The sequence below is a fragment of the Scyliorhinus canicula genome, chromosome 14, assembly GCF_902713615.1.
Source record: "Scyliorhinus canicula chromosome 14, sScyCan1.1, whole genome shotgun sequence".
In the NCBI taxonomy this organism is placed as follows: domain Eukaryota; kingdom Metazoa; phylum Chordata; class Chondrichthyes; order Carcharhiniformes; family Scyliorhinidae; genus Scyliorhinus; species Scyliorhinus canicula.
The window spans coordinates 61,110,846-61,134,833 of record NC_052159.1 but is presented as its reverse complement, the minus strand read 5'-3'; the positions used below and the strand labels follow the sequence as shown (position 1 = coordinate 61,134,833).

Genomic DNA, 23,988 nt, shown 5'->3' with positions numbered 1-23,988 from the left:
TGCTCTTTCCGTGGACCGGTGCATACTTGATGGACCGAATGGCCGCCTTCTGCACTGTAAATGCTATGGTCTGTAGTTATAAGGCAATGCAATAACATGCCAACATATTAAGCATAAGTCGATAATGGGCCATTGTCGATAATCCCATGTATGGCTCGGTCTTGATTTAAAGATAAGTCATAGTGAGGCACTTCGTCTCTTTGTGAACTGTTCCTGACAGATGAATCAGGCAGTCTCCCACCTTCTTATAATAAGAAGGGGAAAAGAAAAATATCTTGAACTGAACTTTTGCAGTTCCATTTTCTCCACTGGTCATCCTGAAGTTGAAGGCTGATGAAGGCAAGAATCTAGACATGAAAAAGCATGATGACTTCTTTATTAAACATAAATATATATATATATATTTTAATACTTGCTGTTATTACATATGTTTACATATGTAAAACAAACTTCAAAATAAAATCTATATTTGGAATTACAAGTACATAATAGCATTCGAGAAGATTAGTATTTTTCAATTATCACACACCAATTCCCTTGATCATAATAACTTTGCAGAATCCTAATATTAGATATACTTCTACATACATTTTCTAATTCTCCATCAGAGAAAACATGATAGTAGCGATGGAAAACTGCAAGTTCATTGGACCCAGTAGGTGGCAGTGGTGAAATACTATGAGCTTTAACTCCAGCTTTCAAATGCCAAGGAACAAGCAGATCTTGCGACTCAAATGAGGTTCTATTCGTGTGAACAGGTAGCTTTTCACTGTTTTGTTTATTTACTCTGTCATTATTAACATCTGTCAACTGATTGAAACAAGCTAAATCTACTTTATTGATATCTTGATCTTCATTCACGACTGGCACTGTGATGCAAGTTTCTTGAGTTTTAATTATTTTTTCTTTTTTTTCCATGAGGTATTTAGATTTTACTTTGTTACGTTCCTGCTCCATTGCCCAAACGTAAATAAGTGCCTTGCCTCCTGGTCGTAGAAGTCTCACAATCTCTTTGATGGCTGACAGCCTCCTTCCCTGTGATTAAAAGAATTCACTGAACAAGACCCAATGCAAAGTGGAGCAACATAATGTATACATACTGCAGTTACCAGTTTATAATGGAACATGATGTAAGCAACTGCTCAAGTACACAAAATCTATTATTCACACATGTACCCATTTAGAACCCCTCATACAATGTACACTCTTCAGACTGAGGAGTGGTACATTGTATAGGGGTTCTAAATGGGATATGTGTGAATAATAGATCTATTGTATTTGAGCAGTTGCCTACATCATGTTCTTTTATAAGACGGTCATATTTTAAAATGTTTTAATTGAAGTGAAATAGAATGTCCCAAGTAGGGCAATGCTGAGACAATGCTAATTCATCCTGGAGACAAAATGCGATTTTGTTATCATGGGGAAAGAAGCCCATGTCAAAACCTATCGAAAAAGGCTGTTTTTGGTCAGCCACCAAGCAGGACGTCAATGTGAATCAATCCTCTATTCAAAGACGACGAGACTGCTGGAGAGTTAAAAACCAGGGGATTGCGGAGGGTACCTGCTGCTGGAAGCTAATTCGAAGACACTCAGAAGACTGAGTGAAACGACTTTCAACAACACTGGAAGACTCGCCCTGGTGTGGCTGGGGAAGGGAGCCTGTTCAAAAGCCAGGAGATAATGCACCAAAGTCTAGAAACTGTACTTCCCCATTTAACTAACGGAAAAGTCCTTTATGACCCGTTTGTACGTTATGCAACTAGGTCAGGTCTGAGCTTCATCGAAGAGATGAGCGGAAATGGAAGATGGGAAAGAAACTGCAGAACAACAGGTTTTAAAGAGCATGAGATTTCGATAAGAGTAGCATCAATCTATTTAAAGATTGACACAAGCCTGTGTACAGTATTTTCTTCCTTCACCATCATCTGCACTGATCAGTAGGTTGCTATCATTAATCCTTACCAAATTGCTTTCTGTTTCAACAGAAATCATCACTAACAGATTTATATTATGCAACTTATCTCTCAAACTTTTTCTCTGGAATAAGCTGGCTTTCAGCTCAACAATCTCCTTAGTGACAGATACATTTAAAATGGTAAAACATCAGAGCAAAAATTGTGCTTGTTCTCTTATATCAAATGACTAATTTCTTACAATTATAGTGATTATTCAGTGAAGTTATCATACCATATGAATTTGTCACATTTTAAATCTAATTGGAAGAGAAGGCAGATATGGTAATTTTAATTGGTTATCACAATGAAAAAAATTAAAAGCTATTGCTTTATCAAATATTTACTGGTTCAAATTAAGAAAATACAAAACAAAATATGGAACATGTTGTGATTCTCAGAAAATTCTCAAAGCTAAGTTTGAATTTACCTCTGTTGAAAAGTGATGAACAACTGCTATAGATATACAGGCATCACAAATGCCACTCCTCAGGGGCACAAGCAAGCCATCGCAGACAAAGACTTCAAACTTCCTCTCTCTGCAAATATGAACAAGATTTTTGCTGCGATCACAACCCACCTGTTGAATGAAAACATAAGAAACTGCTGTAAAAATAATAAATTAAGGAATCACAACATTTTTAAACTTCAAATTGATCACCAAAAAGCTACTATTCATTAGTTTCAACTCAGCAAACCAAGTATTGAGTTCTGATGAAAAGTTTCAACCTGAAACATTTACTGCCATGCCTGCTGAGTATTTCTGGCACTTTCTATTTTATTTCAGAATTAACATATTGTTTTTACACTTATTAGACAATCTGATATTAATGGGTCAGGAGCTTGCTCCTTCTGCCCCAAGCATCAACCTGGCATTGCAGGTAATCTCAAATTCAGATTTAAGCTTCTAAGAGAATATTAAGCATCGATAGAAATTGGCTTTCTAGTTAACTGTAGAGGATACAGATAAATGGTTAATTGAGAACTCATCAAGAGTAATTAACTAAATCATATTAACCGTGAGAGTGAGGAAAGCCTAATAGCTGGGAACATTTTGCAAATTGCTTGAGACTTGCTAGAGACTGAAGGAGCAGTGTCGTCAGCTGGCTGAAAGGCCCCATTGTGTGAAAGAATGGGCAGTTCCGTTTCTATGGTAACAACTAGTCTAGGGTGATAAGTGCTAGCGAAGAATGTGTTTTTCTCAAGCGATGGTATGGGGAAATTTGTACCAATATATTTAAATACATATCTTTCTTAAATTGACGGACAGACAGTTTTGCTGAATTGAGTGAATTATAACTTAGTTAAAGCCAATCACAGCTGTAAAGAAGGTGAGAATTTAAGATAATAATCTTAAGAATCACTTGTCGGGATGGAAAAATCCATTCTGGAATCATTCTATCTCTTTCTGAAACCTATTTTCTTTGCTTGCTTTTGCTAAATCGCCATCTTTCTTTCAGTCATTTTATACTGTGTATTATGATTTGAAGAATTACCACGATTTGTAATTGAATGAAAACTCAACTACTGTATTCGGTAAAGACAATCACTCTGACCTAATTTTGTATTGACAAATAAAGTTTACCAGTGGCACAAGCCGACCTAATTTTGTATTGACAAATAAAGTTTACCAGAGGCACAAGCCGACAAATAAAGTTCAACTGAACTTTACCAAAAAGCACAGACTTGACCTCTGTTATTTGGGAACAAAGAAGGGATAACGGATATCCAGGGTTCCGAATAAACACAGAGATCCATCAAGCACATAAATAAGATTTTATGCCACTTACATCATATACAAAGAAAACCATAATGGAAATTCATAAATTATTATTGATATGAAATTACATATTATCACAGTTCAGTTGTATTACATTATTATTTATTACTTTCCCTCTGTCATAAGGTCAGAAATGGGGATGTTTGCTGATGATGACTGTTCAGTATCGCTTGCCATACATCAGATTCATGCCTTAGTGTCCAAAAGGTTAGGTAGGGTTACTCAGTTACGGGTGAAGGTGTGGTCTTAAGTAGGGTGCTCATTCCAAGGGACAGTGCAGACATGATGGGCTGAATGGCCTCCTTCCGCACTGTAAATTCTATGATGATTCTATGAAATGCATTTTTTTTTTAAAAACGCATGTTATTCAAACTTGTATCAAAGTAGGTGACAGCAAATAAACACCCCGGGAAACATTCTTCCCAACAATCAACTATACAGTTTGTATACTACCTTTTCACAAACTCCCCCGCTGAGCCGCTTAAGTCATACTTTATCTTCTCTAACCGCAGGAGGTCACACAGATCACCCAACCAAGCTGCTGCCCCCGGTGGCGATGCTGACCGCCACTCCAGCAAAATTCGTCCCCGTGCAATCAGAGAGGCGAAGGCCAAGACATCGGCCTTCCTCCTCTCCATCAGCTCCAGCTTCTCTGAAACCCCAAATATCGCCACCAAAGGGTCCGGGTCCATTCCCTCCTCCACTATCCTGGTTAAGACCGCGAACACTCACGCTCAGATTCTTCCCAATTTTTCACAACCCCAAAACATGTGCGCATGATTCTCTGGCCCCCGCCCACACCTCTCACACTCATCTGCTACCCCCTGAAAGAATCCACTCATTCTCGCCCAAATCATATGCACCCTGTGCACCACTTTAAACTGTATCAGGCTCATCCTTGCACAAGAGGAGGTCCCGTTTACCCTTCGCTGTACCTCACTCCATACTCTCCAATTGATCTCCATTCCAAACTTCGCTTCCCATTTCTCTGTGATCTTCACCACCCGCTCCTCCCTGCTCTGCTCCCCCAGCCACTTATATATATGTCCCCAATTCTTCCCTCCCCTTCCACATCCAGAAGCAGCAGTCGCTCCAGTAGGGTGTATCCCGGCAATCTAGGGAATCCCTTCCAGACCTTTCGTGCAAAGTCCCTAACCTGTAGATACCTGAACTCACTACCCCTTGGCAGTTCTACCCTCTCCCTTAGCTCCTCCAGACTGGTGAACCCTTCCTCCAAATACAAATCCCTCACCTTGACCAGCCCCACTTCCCTCCATCTCCTGTATACACTATCCATCCCCTCCGGCTCAATCCCATGATTCTCGCACAGCGACGTTAGCACCGACATCCCTTCCACCCTAAAATGCCTCCTCAGCTGATTCCACATCTTCACCGTGGACTGCATTACTGGTCTCCCTGAATACCTACTCGGAGCCATTGTCAATGCTCACGTCACCATAGCTCTCAAACTAGACCCCTTACAAGATTCCTCCTCCACCCCACCCCCCTCCCCTCCTCTCTGCCTCTGTAGCAGGGCCCTCCCCACCCTCAGCACCTTCCCCGCCCATACAAAGTCAGAGATGATTGTGTCCACTTTCTGAAAAAAGGCCTTTGGTATAAAGATCGGGAGAGACTGAAAGATAAACAAGAACATCGGCAGAATATTCATTTTCACCACTTGGACACTCCCCGCCAACGTTAAATGCAGTGTATCCCACCTCTTAACTCTTAAGATCCTCCTTGGCCTCCTCCACCAGCTTCGTTAAGTTCCACTTATGGAACCCCGTCCATTCCCTCGCTACCTGAATCCCCAAGTACCTAAACCTATCCCTCGCTACCGTAAATGGCATCCCCCCTTAATTAGCCTGCTGTGCCAGCTCATTCACCGGGAATACCTCGCTTTTCCCTATATTCAGCTTGTATCCCGAGAACCCTCCAAATCTCCCCAACGGGCCCATAATCTTTCTCATACTCTCCAACGGATCCGAAATATACAGCAAGAGGTCATTGGCATAGAGCGACACCCGATGAATTGTCTGTCCCCTGCCACTCTGCCGACCCCCTGAAAGCCATCGGCAATGGCTCTATGGCCAGCACAAACAGCAGCAGCAACAGCAGGAACCCCTGTGCTAGTCAAAGCTTCGTGAGGTCATATCATTCGTCCTCACCCTCACACATGGCGCCCCACACTGCAACCGCACCCATGCCACAAATATCAACCCAAACCCAAACCTTCCCAAATCCTTGAACAAGTACCGCCACTCCACCCGATCAAATGCTTTCTCCGCGTCCATGGACACCACCACCTCCGGTACCAGAGCTCTCGACGGATTCATCACCACATTCAACAGCCGTCTTATATTACTCGCGAGCTGCCTGCCCTTCACGAAGCCCGTTTGATCTTCTGCAACCATCCCCGGGACACAATTCTCCATCTCCCCGCCAACTATTTAGCCAATACTTTTGCATCCGTGTTCAATAGTGATATGGGTCTATACAACCCACATTCGACTGGATCCTTCCCTTTCTTTGGGATTCGTGTGATTACTGCCTACTTCATCGTCTCCGGCAACTCCCCCTTATCCAGTGCTTCATTAAATGCCCCCAACAGATGTGATGCCAGGTCCACTGCAAATTCCTTATAAAATTTTGCCAGGTACCCATCCGGCCCAGGGCCCTTCCCCACTTCATACCCCTGATATTGTCCAGCACCTCCCTCAGCCCCAGGGGCTCCTCCAACGCCTGCCTCTTTGCTTCCTCCACCTGGCAAAATTCCAGCTTGTGCAGAAACCACCCCATGTCCCCCTCTTCTCCTCCTGGGTCTGCCTCATAAAGTCCCTGGTAATACTCTCTAAATGCCTCATTTATCTTCCCTGGTTCCGACACCACATTCCCAGCCCGGATCTTCAATATTTCCCTGGACGCAGCCTGCTTCTGTAGCTGGTGCGCCAGCATGCAGCTCGCCGTCTCCCCATACCCGTATTGCATTTCTCTTGTCCTACATCGCCAATCCCTCCACGGTGGGCACCCTCGAATATTCCCTGTCCACCTCCACTATCTCGCTTACAAGACGGTCATGTTCCGGCCTCCTTTCGTTATTCGCACAAACTGTAAATGAGGTAATTTCTCCCCGGACCACTGCCTTCAGTGCTTCCCAAAAAAATGCCCGCTGACACCTCCCCATTCTGATTGAACTCCACATAATCCCTAATCGCCAACCGCACCTTATCACAAAAACCTCCATCCGCCAACAACCCCGAGTCAAACCTCCACCCCGGCCTCTGCTCTTGTCCTGTACTGAACCGAATATCTAGCCATTGGAGTGCATGTCCCAGATAACTATTCCCACATACTCTGCCCTTCCCCTGGGTTCTGAAAGCGCCATGGATCCACCATACCCATCCTCTCCATAAACCCCCCCCCCCCCCCCCCCCCCCCCCCCCCCCCCCCGCTCCCTTGCCATTCGTACCCCATCATCGACCTGGGGCTCAATCTATCCATCCTCGGCTCCACTACACAGTTAAAATCTCCTCCCATGATCAACTGGTACGTGGCCAATTCCAGGATTGCTGCCAGCAACCCCCTCATAAAACCCACATCAGATTCTATGACATTCATGCTGCACAAGTGCCAAGCAATGATCATCTCCAACAAGAGAGAATCAAACCATCGCCCTTCGGCATTAAATGTCAATATCTTTGCTAAATCATCCTCCACCATCTATGTCATCGAGGTTATTAACCAGACACTGAACTGGGCCAGCCAAATACAGAGGCGATCTTCGGTGGTGAGTAAATCACCTCCCGACTCCCTTAGCTTGTCCACCACCTATAACGCACAAGTCAGGAGTGTGATGGAATACTCTCCATTGCCTAGATGAGAGCTGCTGCAACAACACTCAAGAAGCTTAACACCATCCAGGACAAAGCTGCCGCTTAATTGGCACCCTTTTCACCACCTTCAACATCTATTCCCTCCAGCACTGAGGCACAGCGGCAGCTGTGTACACCATTTACAAGATTCACTGCAACAACACACCATGGCTCCTCGGACATCATCTTCCAAGCCCCCAACCATCTCGAAGAACAAGGGCAGGAGACGTATGGGAACACCATCACCTGAAGGTTGCTCTCCAAGTCGCTCACCATCCTGACTTCTCGCCGTTCCTTCACTGTCACTAGATCAAAATCCTGGAATGCCTTTCCTAACACTGCTATGAGTGCACCTGCTCCCGATTAACTGTAGCGGTTCATGATGGCGGCTCACTAGTACCTTCTCAAGGGAATTTAGGAATAGACAACAAATGCTAGCCTTGTCAGCAACAGACATATTCATGATAAAACAAAAAAGTTATAAAAGCCATTGAGAATAGCTGTAACATTATTCCTAATAATAGATAATCTTTATTACAAACTAGTATTTTAGGGGCAGGCTGTCAAAAAAATAAAAAGTTTGGAAAATAAAGATAGCTTTAAAGGATTTATGATTGTATTGATTCACATTAGAAATAAAGTTAGTTTTAAGTGGGTTTAATTTAATCTCTCTGTGCCTGGAAGGGTAAAACCTATAGTTAGATTCATGCTGGACAAAGGTGCTTGTATGTTAGAAGGTTGGTTAAGTTCCAGCTGTGTTGCGATTGTGCTCAGAGATCTACGGCGTGAAGAATAAATAAAAGGCATAAGCATGAGAGTGTTGCTTAGCAACTGGGGCCTTGTATGGTTGAAAAGCCTTTAACTTTTAGTTTAGCTGACAGCATGGTGGCGCAGTGGTTAGCATTTTAGGGGCAATTTAGCATGGCCAATCCACCTACCCTGCACACCTTTGGGTTGTGGGGGTGAAACCCATACAGACATGGGGAGAACGTGTAAACTCCACACGGACAGGGCTGGGATTCGACCCAGGTCCTTAGCGCCACAGTCCCAGTGCTAACCACTGCGCCACATGCCGTCCCTCAAGGCAAAGCATAATTATGAGAGAAGATTTTAAAGCGTGATTCTGGGTGTGGAGTTCGGAAACTCTCACATGACAATCATCTGGTGGGGGAGGGGGTGTGCTGAGGAGACATCCACAAACATTCACTTGGGATTCAGAGTGGAGTGTGCCTTTCCACAGTCATCCTGTGTGCTTAAAAAGGACTGTGTGTTAATGAGAACACTGTAAATTAAAGTAGTCCGTGTTAATCTTAAAAAGTGTTGTGTGATTATTAACCTAAGGGGGAGTAAAGGACTATTGTATAATAATTCAATTTTTTCATGCTTAATAAATGTTTTTTATTCTTGCTGTTAAAACTGATTAGCAGCCCAGTGACTCTGTTCTCCGACGTATGTTTTTTCCCCAAAAAAGTTACGGTCTTTGAAATTTGCCATTTCAAAAATGAGGTACTGGATAGAAATAAAGGTAATAAAATTGGAAAATGATTGGGCCTGCTCTGGCATTTAGCAAGATCATGGTTGACCCGATTGTGGTCTCAACTCTACTTTTCTGTCTGTCCCATAACCCTCGACTCCCTTGTCTATCAAACACCTGCCTAATTCTGCTTTGAACAAATTTAATGACCAGGCCTCCACTGCTTGCTGGGGAAGAGAATTCCACAGAATTCACCACCTTCTCTGAGAAAAAGGTTCTGCTTATCTCACTCTTCAAAGGTGTGTCCCTTAGCTCTAATCTCCCACACAAGTGGAAACATTCACCCTGCACCTGCCCTGTCAAGTCACCTCAGCATCTTAAAATATTGCAATAGATCACCTCCCATTTTTCTAAACGTCAATGGTAAGAGAGAACCTGTTCAGTCTTTCTTCATAGGGTAAGCCCTTCATCCCAGGAATGAGTGAACCTTCTCTGAAAAGTGTCTAATGGAATTTATCTTTTTTCAAATAAGGAGAACCAAATTGTACCGTTTTCCACATCTCGCCTCAACTTCCCCACTTTTATATTAATATTCCTTTTTCAATAAACAGCAATATTCCATTTATCTTTTTAATCACTTGCAGTACCTGCATACTAACATTTTGCAATTTGTGTACCCACATCCCTCTGTACCTCCGAGTTATGCAATCCCTCTTTATTGAAAAAGTATATTGCTTTTCTATTCTTCCTGACAGTGAACAATTTCACATTTTCCCACATTATATTCCCGCTGCCAATTTTCTTCTTACTCACTTAACTTGCATATATCCCTTTGCAGACTCTCTGATTCCTCTTGACAACTTGCTTTCCTCCTTATCTTGGTGAACATTGTAAAGAGTTGAAGCCCCAGAACTGATCCTCATGACATCCGCTAGTTACAGCCTGCCAACCCGAGAAAGACTCATTTAACCCTGCTCTGTTTCCTGTCAGCAAACCAATTTTTGCACCATGCTAATGTTACCCCCTACACTGTGTTCTCTTATCTTGAGTGGTAAGTGTAGTATCCGTTCATATGGCACCTTGTCAAATGCCTTTTGGAAATACAAGTAATCCACATCAACAGGTTCTACCCCTCTTATCCAACTTGTTTTGTTAATTCCTCAAATACACCAAAAGATTTGTCAAACATGATTTCTCCTTCACAACGGCACACTGACTCTGTCTGAGCACATTATATGTTCTAAGAATCCTGCTTATAACCTCCTTAATTATGGATTCTACCAATTTCCCAATGGCAGAGGTTAGGCTAACTGGCCTGTAGTTGTCTCCCTCCTTGCTTGAATAAAGGTAGCTATTTTTCAATCCACGAGGAGCCTACCAGAATCTAAAGAATTTTGGAAGATTATAACCAATGCATCTACTCTCTCTGCAAGCACTTCTTTTCAGACTTTAAGATGCAGGCCATCTGGTCTCAATTGCCAACCTTTATGTCTAATAGTTTTCCCAGCACCTTTTCCATAGTGATGGTGAATGTTTGAAATTCTTCCCTCCCGATCACCTTTAGATGTTCAAGTATCTTTGAGAAGTTTTCCAAGTCCAGCAATGATCCCAGCAACTCAGTTATTTCCTTGTTTTCCATATCAATCCCCCATATACGCTCACTACTGTACTAATGACATCCTTAATTAACTAATCCTTCCCGAGGTTCCTATCGTTTGAAATGTCAAATACCTTCAAAATTCAGGTCCCAGCCTCGGTCACCACACTTGCCACAATACAAATACCATCTCTGCGCTCAGAATACATTAACCAACAGTGCCTTGTTTAACTATCTGAAATAAAGGCATATAGCATAAGCAGTGCCCACCAAAAATAATAATGATGTGATGTGGAGATGCCGGCGTTGGACTGGGGTGAGCACAGTAAGAAGTCATACAACTGCAGGCAATTGTGCAGTGGCCCTATATAAAGAGCAGAGGGACAGAGAGGCAGACTGGGGAATGGATTGGATGGAGAGAGGAATTTTTAGTTTTGCAGGACAGGAAGCAACAGCAGCATAGTGAATAGAAGCAGAGTGAGAGAGCAAGCAAGAGAAGGCACACTTCAATTATGTAGCTATTGAGGTAACTTAAATAATCATTTAAAAGGAATGTGATAAATGTTTTAAAATATAAATGTAAAAATATCAGTGGGAAATGGGTTGCAGAAGAGCACAAGAATCAGAGCTGAATTGTCTCCACCTTTGCTGTATTTTCTGTCAATCTGCGCAATATTTTTATTTAGCCTGAATCCAAGAAATAGTTTAGAAATATAGGTGTGTCACAGAGTTGTAACATTTAATAGGCTTGATTTTCGCTGTGAAGCTATTCTTAGTCACGCTGATTGCAGTTTCCGTAATAATTTTTTTTAAATTGAAACATTAAACAGCCATTTTATATTTGAAGATCAAGAAACATATAGTTACCATGAATAAGTTCTTGTTCACACCAAGGTATTTGCCATTTCCACAACCAACATCAACCACAAAAGCTCCAGCTGGCATTGCTTTCAGGAATTCGGTCACCTTAGGCCACGGAGTGTGCCTGGTACTGCTGAAGTGGTCAGCAATCCCATCATAGACATCATGCACATACTGGTGTTCAAGCTTTGAAGCGTCTCCATCACTGCTTGGGACTGATGGTTGGGGATCACTGCATTTGTGGCAATTCTGACTGTCACAGACTTCTGGGTAAGCTGCAGACAAGAGTTGAACACCCTTTTTCTAATTAGTTTGAATATATTTGAACATTTGGATTTAGAATTAAAAAGAAAATTACACATTTAAAACTTGCGTACATTACAGGTAACAAAAATAGTTGTTACAAATCGTAATAATCGGTGGTTAAAAGGAATTTTCAACTGACTTTCACAAACTCAATGCAATATTAGTTGTAAAGCTTTATGCTTTCCCTTCACCTGCAGACAAAAAAACTTTAATCCATTGCAAGCACGCCACTGCTCACTCAGATGTTCTATTTCCTAATCTCCTGGCTGATTCATCATGAAGTTACATTCCAGAGATATTCATGATGAATAGATTCCAGAGATAGCTAGGTGGTTTTGATAGATTGATCGTCAGCTGAGCTTAGTGGGTAACATAAAGTAATCTGACCAAGTGGTGCTGGATGCTGATACTGCCTGGCAAACATGGAAAATAATATTCAATTCCTCAACTTCTTTCACCTCGAGGAGATTTAAAACAGGAAAAATATTTTTCAGACTAGAAATATAAATTCATTTATCGCCACAGACGGAAGCCATTCAGCCCATTGAGTCCATGCTGGTGCTCTGTGGGGCTGTCTAGTCAGTCCAACTACTCCGTTCAGACCGTATAGTCTTGCAGGTCTATTTTTTTTTTTTTAAATGCCCACCCAATTTCCTTTGGAAATCACTGGTGGTTTCCACTTCTACCACCCCCATGGGCAGCTAATTCCAGGTCATTACCATTCACTACATTAGAAATTTCCACCTCGTATTCCCCCTGCATCTCCTGTCCAAAAACCCAAATCGGTGTCCACCAGTCCTTGTACTATCAGTTAATGGGAACAGATTTTCTTTCCTAGTCTCCTCACTCAAACCTGTACATCTCTTATAAAATCTCTCCTCAATCTCCTTTGTTCTAAGGAGAATAACCCCAGTTTCTCCAATCTAATCTTTTACCGAAAATTCAACATCTGCACCCTCTCAAGAAAATTCTTCTAGAATTGGAAAATTCTGGAAAATTCTTTTTAAATTTTCCAATTAAGTGACAATTTAGCATGGCCAATCCACCTTGTCACGAGAATGTCGATTTAAGAAATATTTGGATGCTCATATTACTGCAGTGATGTCAGAGAGTGGGTGGAGCTGGGCTTTGTTTTAGGCTGTTTGCTGCAGTGTGTATTTTAGTTTTGTTTTCAGTGTTAGAGCTGAAGCCTGACAGAGCAGGTGTACTGTTGATCTCTGCCATGAAAAGACTATCTCTTGATCATTTGGTGAATTCAGAATTAGAAATGTTTTCAGTCATGAATGTAAACCTAATGTGCTTCTGTTAAAAGGTGTTTATTTTGTCTTCTGGATGTTGTTTGGGGAGTTATTAAGGATTACTTAGTGTTGTATTCTTTGGGGGTTGTATTTGAATTGATGGTTGCTAAGATGTTCACTATGTTTTAAAAAGGTTAACTTGAGTTCATAGAATAAATATGGTTTTGTTTTTAAAAATACTTTTTCCATTTCTACTGTACTACATCTGTAGAGTGGGCCGTGTGCTCCCCATACCACAATCTATTAAAAGTTGTGGGTCAGGTGAACTCCATGATACTTTGGGGTTCTGTAAACCCTGGCCCATAACAAATTGGGGTCTCGAGGGGGATAAAAGTCTATCTATTGGATTGGCTTAGTGAACTTAAAGACCGTGAGGGGTGAGCAAATTGTGGTTGCTTTTCAGGTATGGTACTTCAGTTATGTAGAGAGTGTGTTGTGGACAATGGCTCTTTCAGAGGCTCTGCCGTTTTTGGGGGGTGGAGACAGTCACACGCAGTACCTTACGGACAGAGACTAAAAGCAGACTTTTAGATTTGGCAAAAACATTGCAGTTAACATTACCTGACAAAATGCGAGTAATTATAGCTGTGGCTAAGCATTTACAGTTGCCTGAGATACAGTTTGACTCATTGGAAATAGCAAAAATTCAGTTACAAATTAAACAAATGGAACATGAGAAAGAATTAAAGCAGCTTGAATACGAGAAAGAGGAAAAAGAAAGAGAGAGAGAAAGAGATAGAGAGGAAAAAGAAAGAGAGAGAAGAAAGGAGACAAGAAAGAATAGCCCTAGCAGAACAAAAAGAAAGAGAAAGGGAGATACAGATCAGGGAAAAAGAAAAAGCGAGAGAGTTTGAACGTCAGAAAATGGCCACGAAACATGACAGTCAGTTAAAATTGGCAGACGTAAAGGGAAACGTTCAGCTGGATGATAGTGATGAGGATAGTGAGAAAGGGCATCAAAGTCAAAGGCTTGGTGGGAATCTATTTAAATATGTCCAAGCATTGCCAAAGTTTGACGAGAAGGAGGTAGAAGCCTTTTTCATTTCATTTGAGAAGGTGGCTAAACCAATGAAATGGCCACAGGACATGTGGGTAGTACTGATTCAAACAAAGCTGGTAGGTAAGGCAAGTGAAGTGTTTGCATCACGACCGGAGGAGGTATCTGAGAAGTATGAGGAGGTGAAAAAAAATCTATCTTAGGTGCAGATGATCTAGTGCCTGAAGCCTACAGACAAAGGTTTAGAAATTTAAGGAAAGAATTTGGTCAAACATACATGGAGTTCGAAAGGCTCAAACAGAGTAATTTTGATAGGTGAAGAAAGGCTTTGAAAAATAGACCAAACGTATGAAGCTCTCAGAGAAATTATGCTTTTCGAGGAGTTAAAAAATTCAATTCCTGATGTGGTGAGAATTCATCTGGAAGAACAGAGGGTTAAAACTGCGAGAGTAGCAGCAGAAATGGCAGATGATTATGAATTAGTTCATAAATCAAAGCTTGGTTTCTGACATCAGTTTCAGCCTGTGAGGGATAGAAACTGGGGACATGAGAAATGCTCAAGTGGTAGAGGAAAAGGTGATCTGATGGGAGATAATAAGGAGAGTGTTCCTCAGATTAAAAAATAAATCCAGGAGGGTGGAAAAGAAATGAAAAGTTTCAAATGTTTACACTGTAATAAACTAAGCCATGTAAAGTCACAGTGTTGGTGGTTGAAGAAAAGCACTGGGAAGGCTGATGTGGTAAAACAGGACAAGACAGCGGGGTTTGTTAAAGTGGTAAAGGGAAGCCCAAGTGAAGCTAGGAGGTGCAAAAGGTTGTACAGCCTGATCAAGAGGTGATTGATAAGAAGGTGCCAGATCTCTTTAAAGAATTTACTTGTGTGGGTAAAGTTTACTCATGTGTATCAGGAGGAGCAGGTAAAGAAGTCACAATTTTAAGGGATACGGGAGCTAGTCAATCTTTAATGGTAAGAGACGAGGAGTTATGTAGTTTGGGAAGAATGTGGCCAGAAAAGGTGGTAATATGTGGAATTCAGGGTGAGAGTAGTGTTCAATTATATAAGGTAAGGTTGGAAAGTCCAGTGAAGAGTGGTGAAGTGGTAGTAGGAGTAATAGAGAAACTATCTTGTCCAGGAATACAGTTTATCTTGGGTAATGATATAGCTGGATCACAGGTGGGAGCGTTGCTTACTATGGTTGATAAGCCAGTGGAGAATCCGACAACTGAAGTGTTGAAGGACGAATATCTTGGGTTTTTTCCGGATTGTGTAATAACAAGGTCGCAAAGTCACAGGTTAAGACAAGAAGAGAAATCAGAGAGTGAAGATGAAGTTGAAGTGCAGTTATCAGAAACGATTTTTGATCAGATGGTTGAAAAAGAGGCGAATATTTTTAGTTCAGGAAAATTGGCGGAGTTACAACAGAAAGATGTAGAAATAAAACGGATGTCTCAAAAAGCATACACGGAAGAGGAATCTGACTGTATACCAGAGCGTTATTACCCTAAAAGTAATGTCTTGATGAGAAAATGGAGACCATTACATATGCAGGCAGATGAAAAGTGGGCAGAAGTTCATCAAGTAGTATTGCCGATAGGGTAGAGAAAGGAGGTGTTGCGAGTTGCACATGAGGTACCAGTGGGAGGTCATTTGGGAATAAGGAAACCTCAAGCTAAAATCCAGAAACATTTTTATTGGCCTGGACTACATAAAGATGTAGTTACATTTTGTCAATCATGTCACACATGTCAAGTGATAGGCAAACTGCAAGCAGTGATAAAACCAGTGCCCTTAAGACCTATTCCAGCATTTGAGAAACCTTTAACAAGGGTCCTAATTGATTCCGTAGGACCGCTTCCCAAAACGAAAAGTGGGAATCAATATCTTTTGAGTATAATGGATGTGTCTACTAGGTTTCCAGAGGCCATTCCGGTACGTAATATTACAGCTAAAAAGTTTGTGGAGGAGTTACTTAAATTCTTTACTAGATATGGACTACTCAGAAATACAATCGGATCAAGGATCAAACTTTACCGAGGTTATTCAAAGAAGTTATGGATAGCTTAGGAATAAAACAATTTAAATCAACTGCGTACCATCCAGAATCGCAGGGAGCGTTAGAAAGGTGGCATCAGACATTAAAGACAATGGTGAGGGCATATTGTCAAGATTATCCAGAGGATTGGGATAAAGGAATTCCTTACTGTTTGCAATTAGGGATGCACCTAACGAGTCAAACAAATTTAGTCCTTTTGAACTAATTTTTAGTCATGAGGTATGAGGACCACTTAAATTGATTAAGGAAAATTGGTGAGTGATAAATCAGAAATTACATTATTGGATTAAGTGTCAAATTTTATGGAACGATTAAACAGAGCAGGTGAATTGGCTGGACAACATTTAAAAGTTGCAAAAAATGTGATGAAACGGGTAACGGACAAGAAATCTGAAGTTTGTAGTTTTGCCAGTGGAGATGACGTTTTAGTATTGTTACCAGTGGTAGGTGAATCTTTAAAAGCTAGGTTTTGTGGACCTTATCAGATTGAAAGGAAATTAAGTGAGGTGAATTATGTGGTAAAAACATCAGATAGAAGGAAGACTCACCGAGTGTGTCATGTGAATATGATTAAAAGGTACTTTGAAAGGGAAGGAGAGAAAAAGGAGGTTTTAATGATTCTAACTGAAAGTGACAAACCAAATCCAGATGACTGTGAATTTGACATACCTCAAATTAAATTGGAAAACGAGGATGTTCTTAAAAATTGGCATAAATTGTTGAGTTACCTTCCAGAGGAAAAACGGACTGACCTGAAAGAGCGATTGATATCACATTGGCAAGTTTGTGGAGATAAATTGGGAAGTACTAAAATGACTATACATGATGTAGATGTGGGAAATGCTGTTCCAATCAAACAACATCCATATTGACTTAACCCTTTAAAATTGGCACAGGTTAACAAAGAGATTGAGAGCATGCTTAAAAATGGCATAATTGAAGTGGGTTGCAGTCAATGGAGCTCACCCACAGTGATGGTACCAAAACCAGACGGTACCCAACAGTTGTGTTTCGACTATAGAAAGGTTAATGAAGTTACAAAAACAGACTCTTATCCTTTCTCACGTTTGGAGGATTACATTGAAGAGAGTGGGACAATCCGCTTTTATTTCCAAACTGGATTTACTTAAAGGTTACTCGCAAGTACCTTTATCTGAAAGGGCGAAGGAGATTTCAGCTTTTGTGACTCCAGCTGGTATATACCAATTCAAAGTTATGCCATTTGGCATGAAAAACGCACCGGCCACATTTCAACCGTTAACTAACAAAGTTATTTCAGGATTACCCAATTGTGCGGTATACACCAACGATCTGGTAATTTTCAGCCAGACATGGACAGAACATTTAAAACATCTGATGGAGTTATTCAATCGACTTCATTCGACTAGGGCAGCACGGTAGCATGGTGGTTAGCATCAATGCTTCACAGCTCCAGGGTCCCAGGTTCGATTCCCGGCTGGGTCACTGTCTGTGCGGAGTCGGCACGTCCTCCCCGTGTGTGCGTGGGTTTCCTCCGGGTGCTCCGGTTTCCTCCCACAGTCCAAAGATATGCGGGTTAGGTGGATTGGCCAAGCTAAATTGCCCTTAGTGTCCTAAAAAATAAGGTTAATGTGGGTTGTTGGGTTACTGGTATAGGGTGGATACGTGGGCTTGAGTAGGGTGATCATTGCTCGGCACAACATCGAGGGCCGAAGGGCCTGTTCTGTGCTGTACTGTTCTAATTCTAATTCTAATTCAGGAGGCGGGTGCGGTGATAAACCTAGCCAAAAGTGAATTTTGAAAGGCCCAAGTCATTTTCCTTGGCCATACAAATCAGACAGGGTCGAATGGTCCCATGGGATGTGAAAACAAAAGTTATTGGGGAGTTTCCGATACCCTCAACACGACGGGAAATAATGCAATTTCTTGGTATGAGTGGATTTTACCAGAGATTTGTACCGAATTCTAGCAGTGCGGTCGGTCCACTGACGGACTTGCTCAAAAAGCGTAACAAATTCCAGTGGACAGCGGAGTGTCAACTGGCATTTGACGGCCTGAAGGCTGTGTTAACCACTGCTCCTGTGTTAGCCATCCCAACTTATACAAAACCATTCAAAATGGCGGTGCTTCTCCAAGGCGACGATGAAGGGCTAGAGCGGCCTATTGGTTATTTTTAAAAGAAATTGAATTCTCACCAGAAAATGTATTCCATGATTGAGGAGTCTTTGCCTATGGTGCTGGCTTTGCAACATTTTCACATTTATGTGACCAGCAATCTGTCTGACACCATTATATATACTGATCATAATCTGTTGACGTTTTTGGAGTAATTCCGGAATAACAATGCAAGGCTGTTTCGCTGGAGTTTATTGTTACAGCCATTTCATTTAAAAATAGTACATGCGGCAGGACGAGAAAACGTGGTAGCCGATGCATTGTCACGAATGTGATGAACGGAAGCAGTTTCGGTTGGAGGAAGAAGAAAACAAAATGGACTATATTATCATACCTGTTTGCGTGTGTTGTTTTTGAAACAAAAAGTATATTTACTGTTTGCATTTCTTAAAGGATAGTGAAAAGGAGAAAAATGAAACCATCTTGAAGTTGATGGTTTATTTGTATTTCTTTGCGGGAGGTGTCATGAGAATGTCGCTTTAAGAAATGTTTGGCTGCACATATTACTGCAGTGATGTCACATTGTGGGTGGAGATTGGCTGTCTGTCAGCTTTTTACTTTTGTTTTAAGCTGTTTGCTGCAGGGTGTGTTTTAGTTTTGTTTTCAGTGTTAGAGCTGAAGCCAGACAGAGCAGGTGTACTGTTGATCTCTGCCTTGAAAAGACTATCTCTTGATCATTTGGTGAATTCAGAATTAGAAATGTTTTCAGTCGTGAATGTAAACCTAATGTGCTTCTGTTAAAAGGTGTTTATTTTATCTTCTGGATTTGTTTGGGGAAGTCATTAAGGATTACTTAGTGTTGTATTCTTTGGGGGTTGTATTTGAATTGATGGTTGCTAAGATGTTCACTGTATGTTTTTAAAAGGTTAACTTGAGTTCATAGAATAAACATGGTTTTGTTTTAAAAAATACTTTTCCCCATACCACAATCTATTGAAAGTTGTGGGTCAGGTGAACTCCATGATACACTTTGGGGTTCTCTAAACCCTGCCCATAACAACTTATCCTGCACATCTTTGGGTTGTAGGAGTGAGACCTATGCAGACACGGGGAGAATGTGCAAACTCCACACAGACAGTGACCCCCCCAGTGCCAGAATCGAACCCAGGCTCTCGGTGCCAACACACTGCACCACCGTGCCGCCATGGTCGCAGGTTCAATTCTCCGCTGGGTCACTATCTATGCGGAGTCTGCACGTTCTCCCAGTGTCTGCGTGGGTTTCCTCCAATTTCCGCCCACAGTCCAAAGACATGCCGGTTAGGTGGATTGGTCATGATAAATTGGCCTTAGTGACCAAAACAAAAAGGTTAAGAGGGGTCATTGGGTTACGGGGTAGGGTGGAAGTAGGTCGGTGCAGACTCAATGGGCCGAATGGCCTCCTTCTGCACTGTATGTTCTATGTTGTTCCATGTATAGCAGTGTCAGGAGAGTTGAGGAGAGAATATGGCAATAATGGACATTGAATGTCCAACTACATCAACATAAAGTGTTGATCATATCCTTGGAGGGTGATTGAACCATGTAGCTAAGGAAGAAAACATTAGAACATCAAGCTCAGAGTGAGAAAGCCCTTTTGGTTCGAGGCTGCTTCATAGAAGATTCAATTTCCATGGTTTTTCTATCAGACTATTCCCTGCCCCGTCACTACCATCAGTTTAAGAAGCAGGGTGTTCCTTCTGCAGCTACACTTAGAATTACAATCATAGAATTTACAGTGCAGAAGAAGGCCATTCAGCCCATCGGGTCTGCACCAGCTCTTGGAAAGAGCACATTACTTAAGCCCACACCTCCACCTAACTTCAGGGCAATTTAGCATGGCCAATCCACCTAACCTGCACATCTTTGGACTGTGGGAGGAAACCCACGCAGACACGGGGAGAATGTGCAGACTGCGATCCGAGCCGGGAATCGACCCTGGAGCTGTGAAGCAATTGTGCTAACCACTGTGCTACCATGCCGCCCACAATTAATGACAAATATTTGTAAGTTTCTTTTCAGGTCAATCTGTTCTATTCTGGACTATATTAGGTACCAGTATGAAAAAGGTAAATTCCCCCATCCCCTTTATTGTTAATTTTTTTTATTTTGTACTGTGGTGTTACTCTTGGCCACATCAGGTTTAATTTATTTATGTGTAAAGCCACAGGTAATAACATCAAGATCATCTAATCATCTAGCAGCATCACATATCATCATGGTTTGAGGAACAGAGAAAATGGGGAATAAAAAAGAGGGTGCGGTGTCTTAGTTGGCTTTCATATGCATCCCAATAACAGGCTGAAGGGTTACATGAGGAGACACTCAGATCAAATTTCCCAGCCAAATTCTTGGTCATGAATTAGTGTACAGCACAGGAAGGGTTGAGAAAAAACAATTACCACAATCACAAGGCAGTGTTCTGACTTTCCGAAAGGTAAAACTTGTCCTTGTTCGCCTTTGGTTCAAGGTCAAATTACTGATGTCACCAGTGATGGCTCCTGTCTTTTGTGTCTCTGAAGCTAGCACCACATCAAACTTTCGTGGTGTAATTCTGTTGAATACAAAAAGATTACAATTGGCCCTTATTGTGCTGCGCTGATAACAGTAAATTATTTCTGCTACTATACAGAAACTGACAGCAACTTCAGGAGTCCTTGCATGCGCAGCATAATATAGAAATGCAGAGGCTGTTGTCAGTGATTCTACTCTTCTCCAGAAGGATGCTTTGTGGTTCCCCAGAATGCAATTCCTAAGGAATTAATTAACATTTCCACTTTTAGTCTACTACTTTTATTGAAAAAATCCTTTAATAAGTTACTCCTTGTTTAGTGAGGTGTAATTAGTGTTGCAAATTCAAATGACAACCACAGGGCTAAATCGCTGGCTTTGAAAGCAGACAAGGCAGGCCAGCAGCACAGTTCGATTCCCGTAACAGCCTCCCCGAACAGGTGCCGGAATGTGGCGACTAGGGGCTTTTCACAGTAACTTCATTCGAAGCCTACTTGTGACAATAAGCAATTTTCATTTCATTTTCACTATTCGTGAAAAGCTAATTTTATATTCCTGGATTATTAAATTTCTCCATTATGCTAAAAACAATTCACATTTTCTTTTAAATTATGACATTTTAGTTTCTACCTTGATCTATTTATTTTATCTAAACATTTATTAAGCGATGATAATCAGTGCTTTTGACTTCCTGTTTAACAGCCAGTATAAATATTTCAACATAATCTTTATTAATGTCACAAGTAGGCGTACATTAACACTGTAATGAAGTTACTGTGAAAATCCCCTAGTCGCCACACTCCGGCACCTGTTCAGGTACACAGAGGGAGAATTCAAAATATCCAATTCACCTAACAAGCACGTCTTTCGGGACTTCTGGGAGGAACCTGGAGCACCCGGAGGAAACACACGCAGACTTGGGGAGAACATGCAGATTCCGCACAGACAGTAACCCAAGCCAGGAATCGAATACGGGTCCCTGGCGCTGTGAAGCAACAGTGCTAACCACTGTGCTACCAGCCGCCCAATGTGATTAGCTGCTTAACCTGATGTCACTGCCATTGGGACACCTGAATATCTAAACCTCCGTTATGAAAGAAGTTGTCTATACCACAGAGGACATTAGATTTTTGTTGACATCTTTCTTCGAGGGTCAGCAGCAAGCCTCTTGCTTAGATCAGGTATTGTCACTTCACACTTACAAGATGCAACAATAGAGATAGGGATAAACACATCATAGCCAGCAGTGAAATGATAAATAGTATATTCATTAATAAGGAAGTTTCAAGAAGGTTATGGCTGACTCTGTGACGGTACAGACACCAGCTCTGCCTCTAAAAACTGAGAATCGATTAGCCAGCTTTCAGAGATAATTAAGATTCCCATGGGGGGGACCTGTGGCACAGCATCAATTTTGAGAATGGCGGAGGGGGAAGAGTCGTCGGTAGTGGGAAAGCCCTAGATGGAGCAGTTAATGGCCTTCACCAAGGAGGACGTTCGGCAGCAAAGGAAGGAGATGCATGGCGACTGGTCGAAGGTTATCGAGGGAGCAGTAGCACCTCTGCTAGGATCGCTGCACTGGGTAGAGAAGTGCCTCGAGGCACAACGGCCGATGACATGCAAGGTGGAGAAGGTGGTCTCCGACCAGAGTGATAGCTTTGTGTCTTTGGAGGAGGAGGTGGGGATCCATGCAAGTAGGTGGAGGTGGAGGAGATAGAGATCAGGTCTAGGTGGCAGAACCTGCAAATTGTGGGTCTGCCAGAGGGTGTGGAAGGAACAAGCACCACGAAGTATGTGTCGAGGATGCTGACCGGGCTGGTGGAGGAGAAGGTGCCAGACAAGGCCTCAGAGGTGGACCAGGCCCACAGGTCCTCAAGGCAGAAGCCAAAACGGAGGAGCCACTGCAGACGGTGATTGTTCCGTTGAACACGTTTGTGGAGAAGGAGAATATCCTGAGGTGGGAATCTTCAGGCAGCAGTTGTCGTTTTAACAAGTAATGCTGGTGAACAGAGGGCAGGTGGGGGAGGAGAGAGGTGGCCAGTGTGTGTGTGTGTGTGTGTGTGTGTGTGTGTGTGTGTGTGTGTGTGTGTGTGAGTGTGTGTGTGAGAGAGAGAGTGTGTGTGTATGTGTGGTTGGGGGCAGGGGGGGAATTGGAGAGAGTACTCCTTGTTCTCTCCTTGCAAGTGTACAAGGTGTACTCTAGAATTGATTTCTTTGTGGTGAGTCGGGCGGTGCTGGTGGGAACAGAGTATGCGGGACTTGTGATTTTGGTTCATGCGCCACATTGGCTGGAGGTGAGGCTTAGCTCAGGGCATGTGCAGAGGCTGGGATGGAGGCTTGATTTGGGTCTCTTGGCAGATAAGGGGTTTTGCAAAAAGGCGAGACTGGCGATTGGGGATTACGTGGAGCATAATCAGAACGGGGAGGTGTCTGTGGCCACGTTCTGGGAGGCGTTGAAGGCGGTGGTCCGAGGGAAGATTATGTTGTTCAAGATGCACAGGAATAGGAGGAGGAGCATTGATGGTTGCTGGACGAGATAGTCAAGGTGGACAGGAGAAACCAGGGGGCTCCCACTAAGGAGTTGTTGGTGGAGAGGAAGAGGTTGCAAGGGCAGTTTGATAGGCCCACAACAGGAAAAGCGGTGGGGCAATTACAGAGGGGGGGTGCAGTACGAATACAGAAAGATGGTGAGCCGCATGCTGACATCTAGGGGAATTCTACAGGTGCGGACAGAAAATGGGGGGGTGGTGTCAGAGCCGGGGAGGATAGAGGTGTTCAGGGGGGTATTCTGAGAAGCTGTAAAGGGCCGAGCTGGGTGGAGATGAAGGGGATATGGGATGATTTCTGGATGGGTTGGATTTCTCAAGATTGGAGGAAGGGAAGAGGCAGGCGTTGGAGGAGCCCCTGGACTAAGTGAGGTGATAGATAGTATCAGAGGAATGCAGTCGGGGAAGGCCCCGGGGCCAGACGGCTTCCCAGCAGAGTTTTATAAGGGGTTTGTGGCAGAGTTGGTACCTCATTTGATGGGGATGTTTAGTGAGGGCTTGGAGAAGGGAGAGTTGCTAGAGACGCTGACACAGGTGTCGATTACACTAGCGCTGAAGAAGGGGAAGGTTCCGCTGGAATGTGGGTCGTAGAGGCCCATTTTTGTTG

The 23,988-nt window shown here is 42.5% G+C and overlaps 1 protein-coding gene across 1 annotated transcript in view; it reads right to left on the bottom strand.

Moving 5' to 3' along the window:
• Window positions 1–455: 455 nt before the first annotated feature.
• The window catches only part of alkbh8 (alkB homolog 8, tRNA methyltransferase), a 64,547-nt gene continuing 41,014 nt past the window's right edge, over window positions 456–23,988 (bottom strand). The window contains exons 8-11 of the mRNA XM_038818363.1: window positions 20,727–20,878; window positions 11,546–11,814; window positions 2,386–2,535; window positions 456–1,035 (exon numbers count right to left, since the gene is read on the bottom strand). Of these exons, the coding sequence (XP_038674291.1) occupies window positions 505–1,035; window positions 2,386–2,535; window positions 11,546–11,814; window positions 20,727–20,878 (1,102 nt within the window). The 3' untranslated portion in view covers window positions 456–504. The remainder of the gene's footprint in view (window positions 1,036–2,385; window positions 2,536–11,545; window positions 11,815–20,726; window positions 20,879–23,988) is intronic.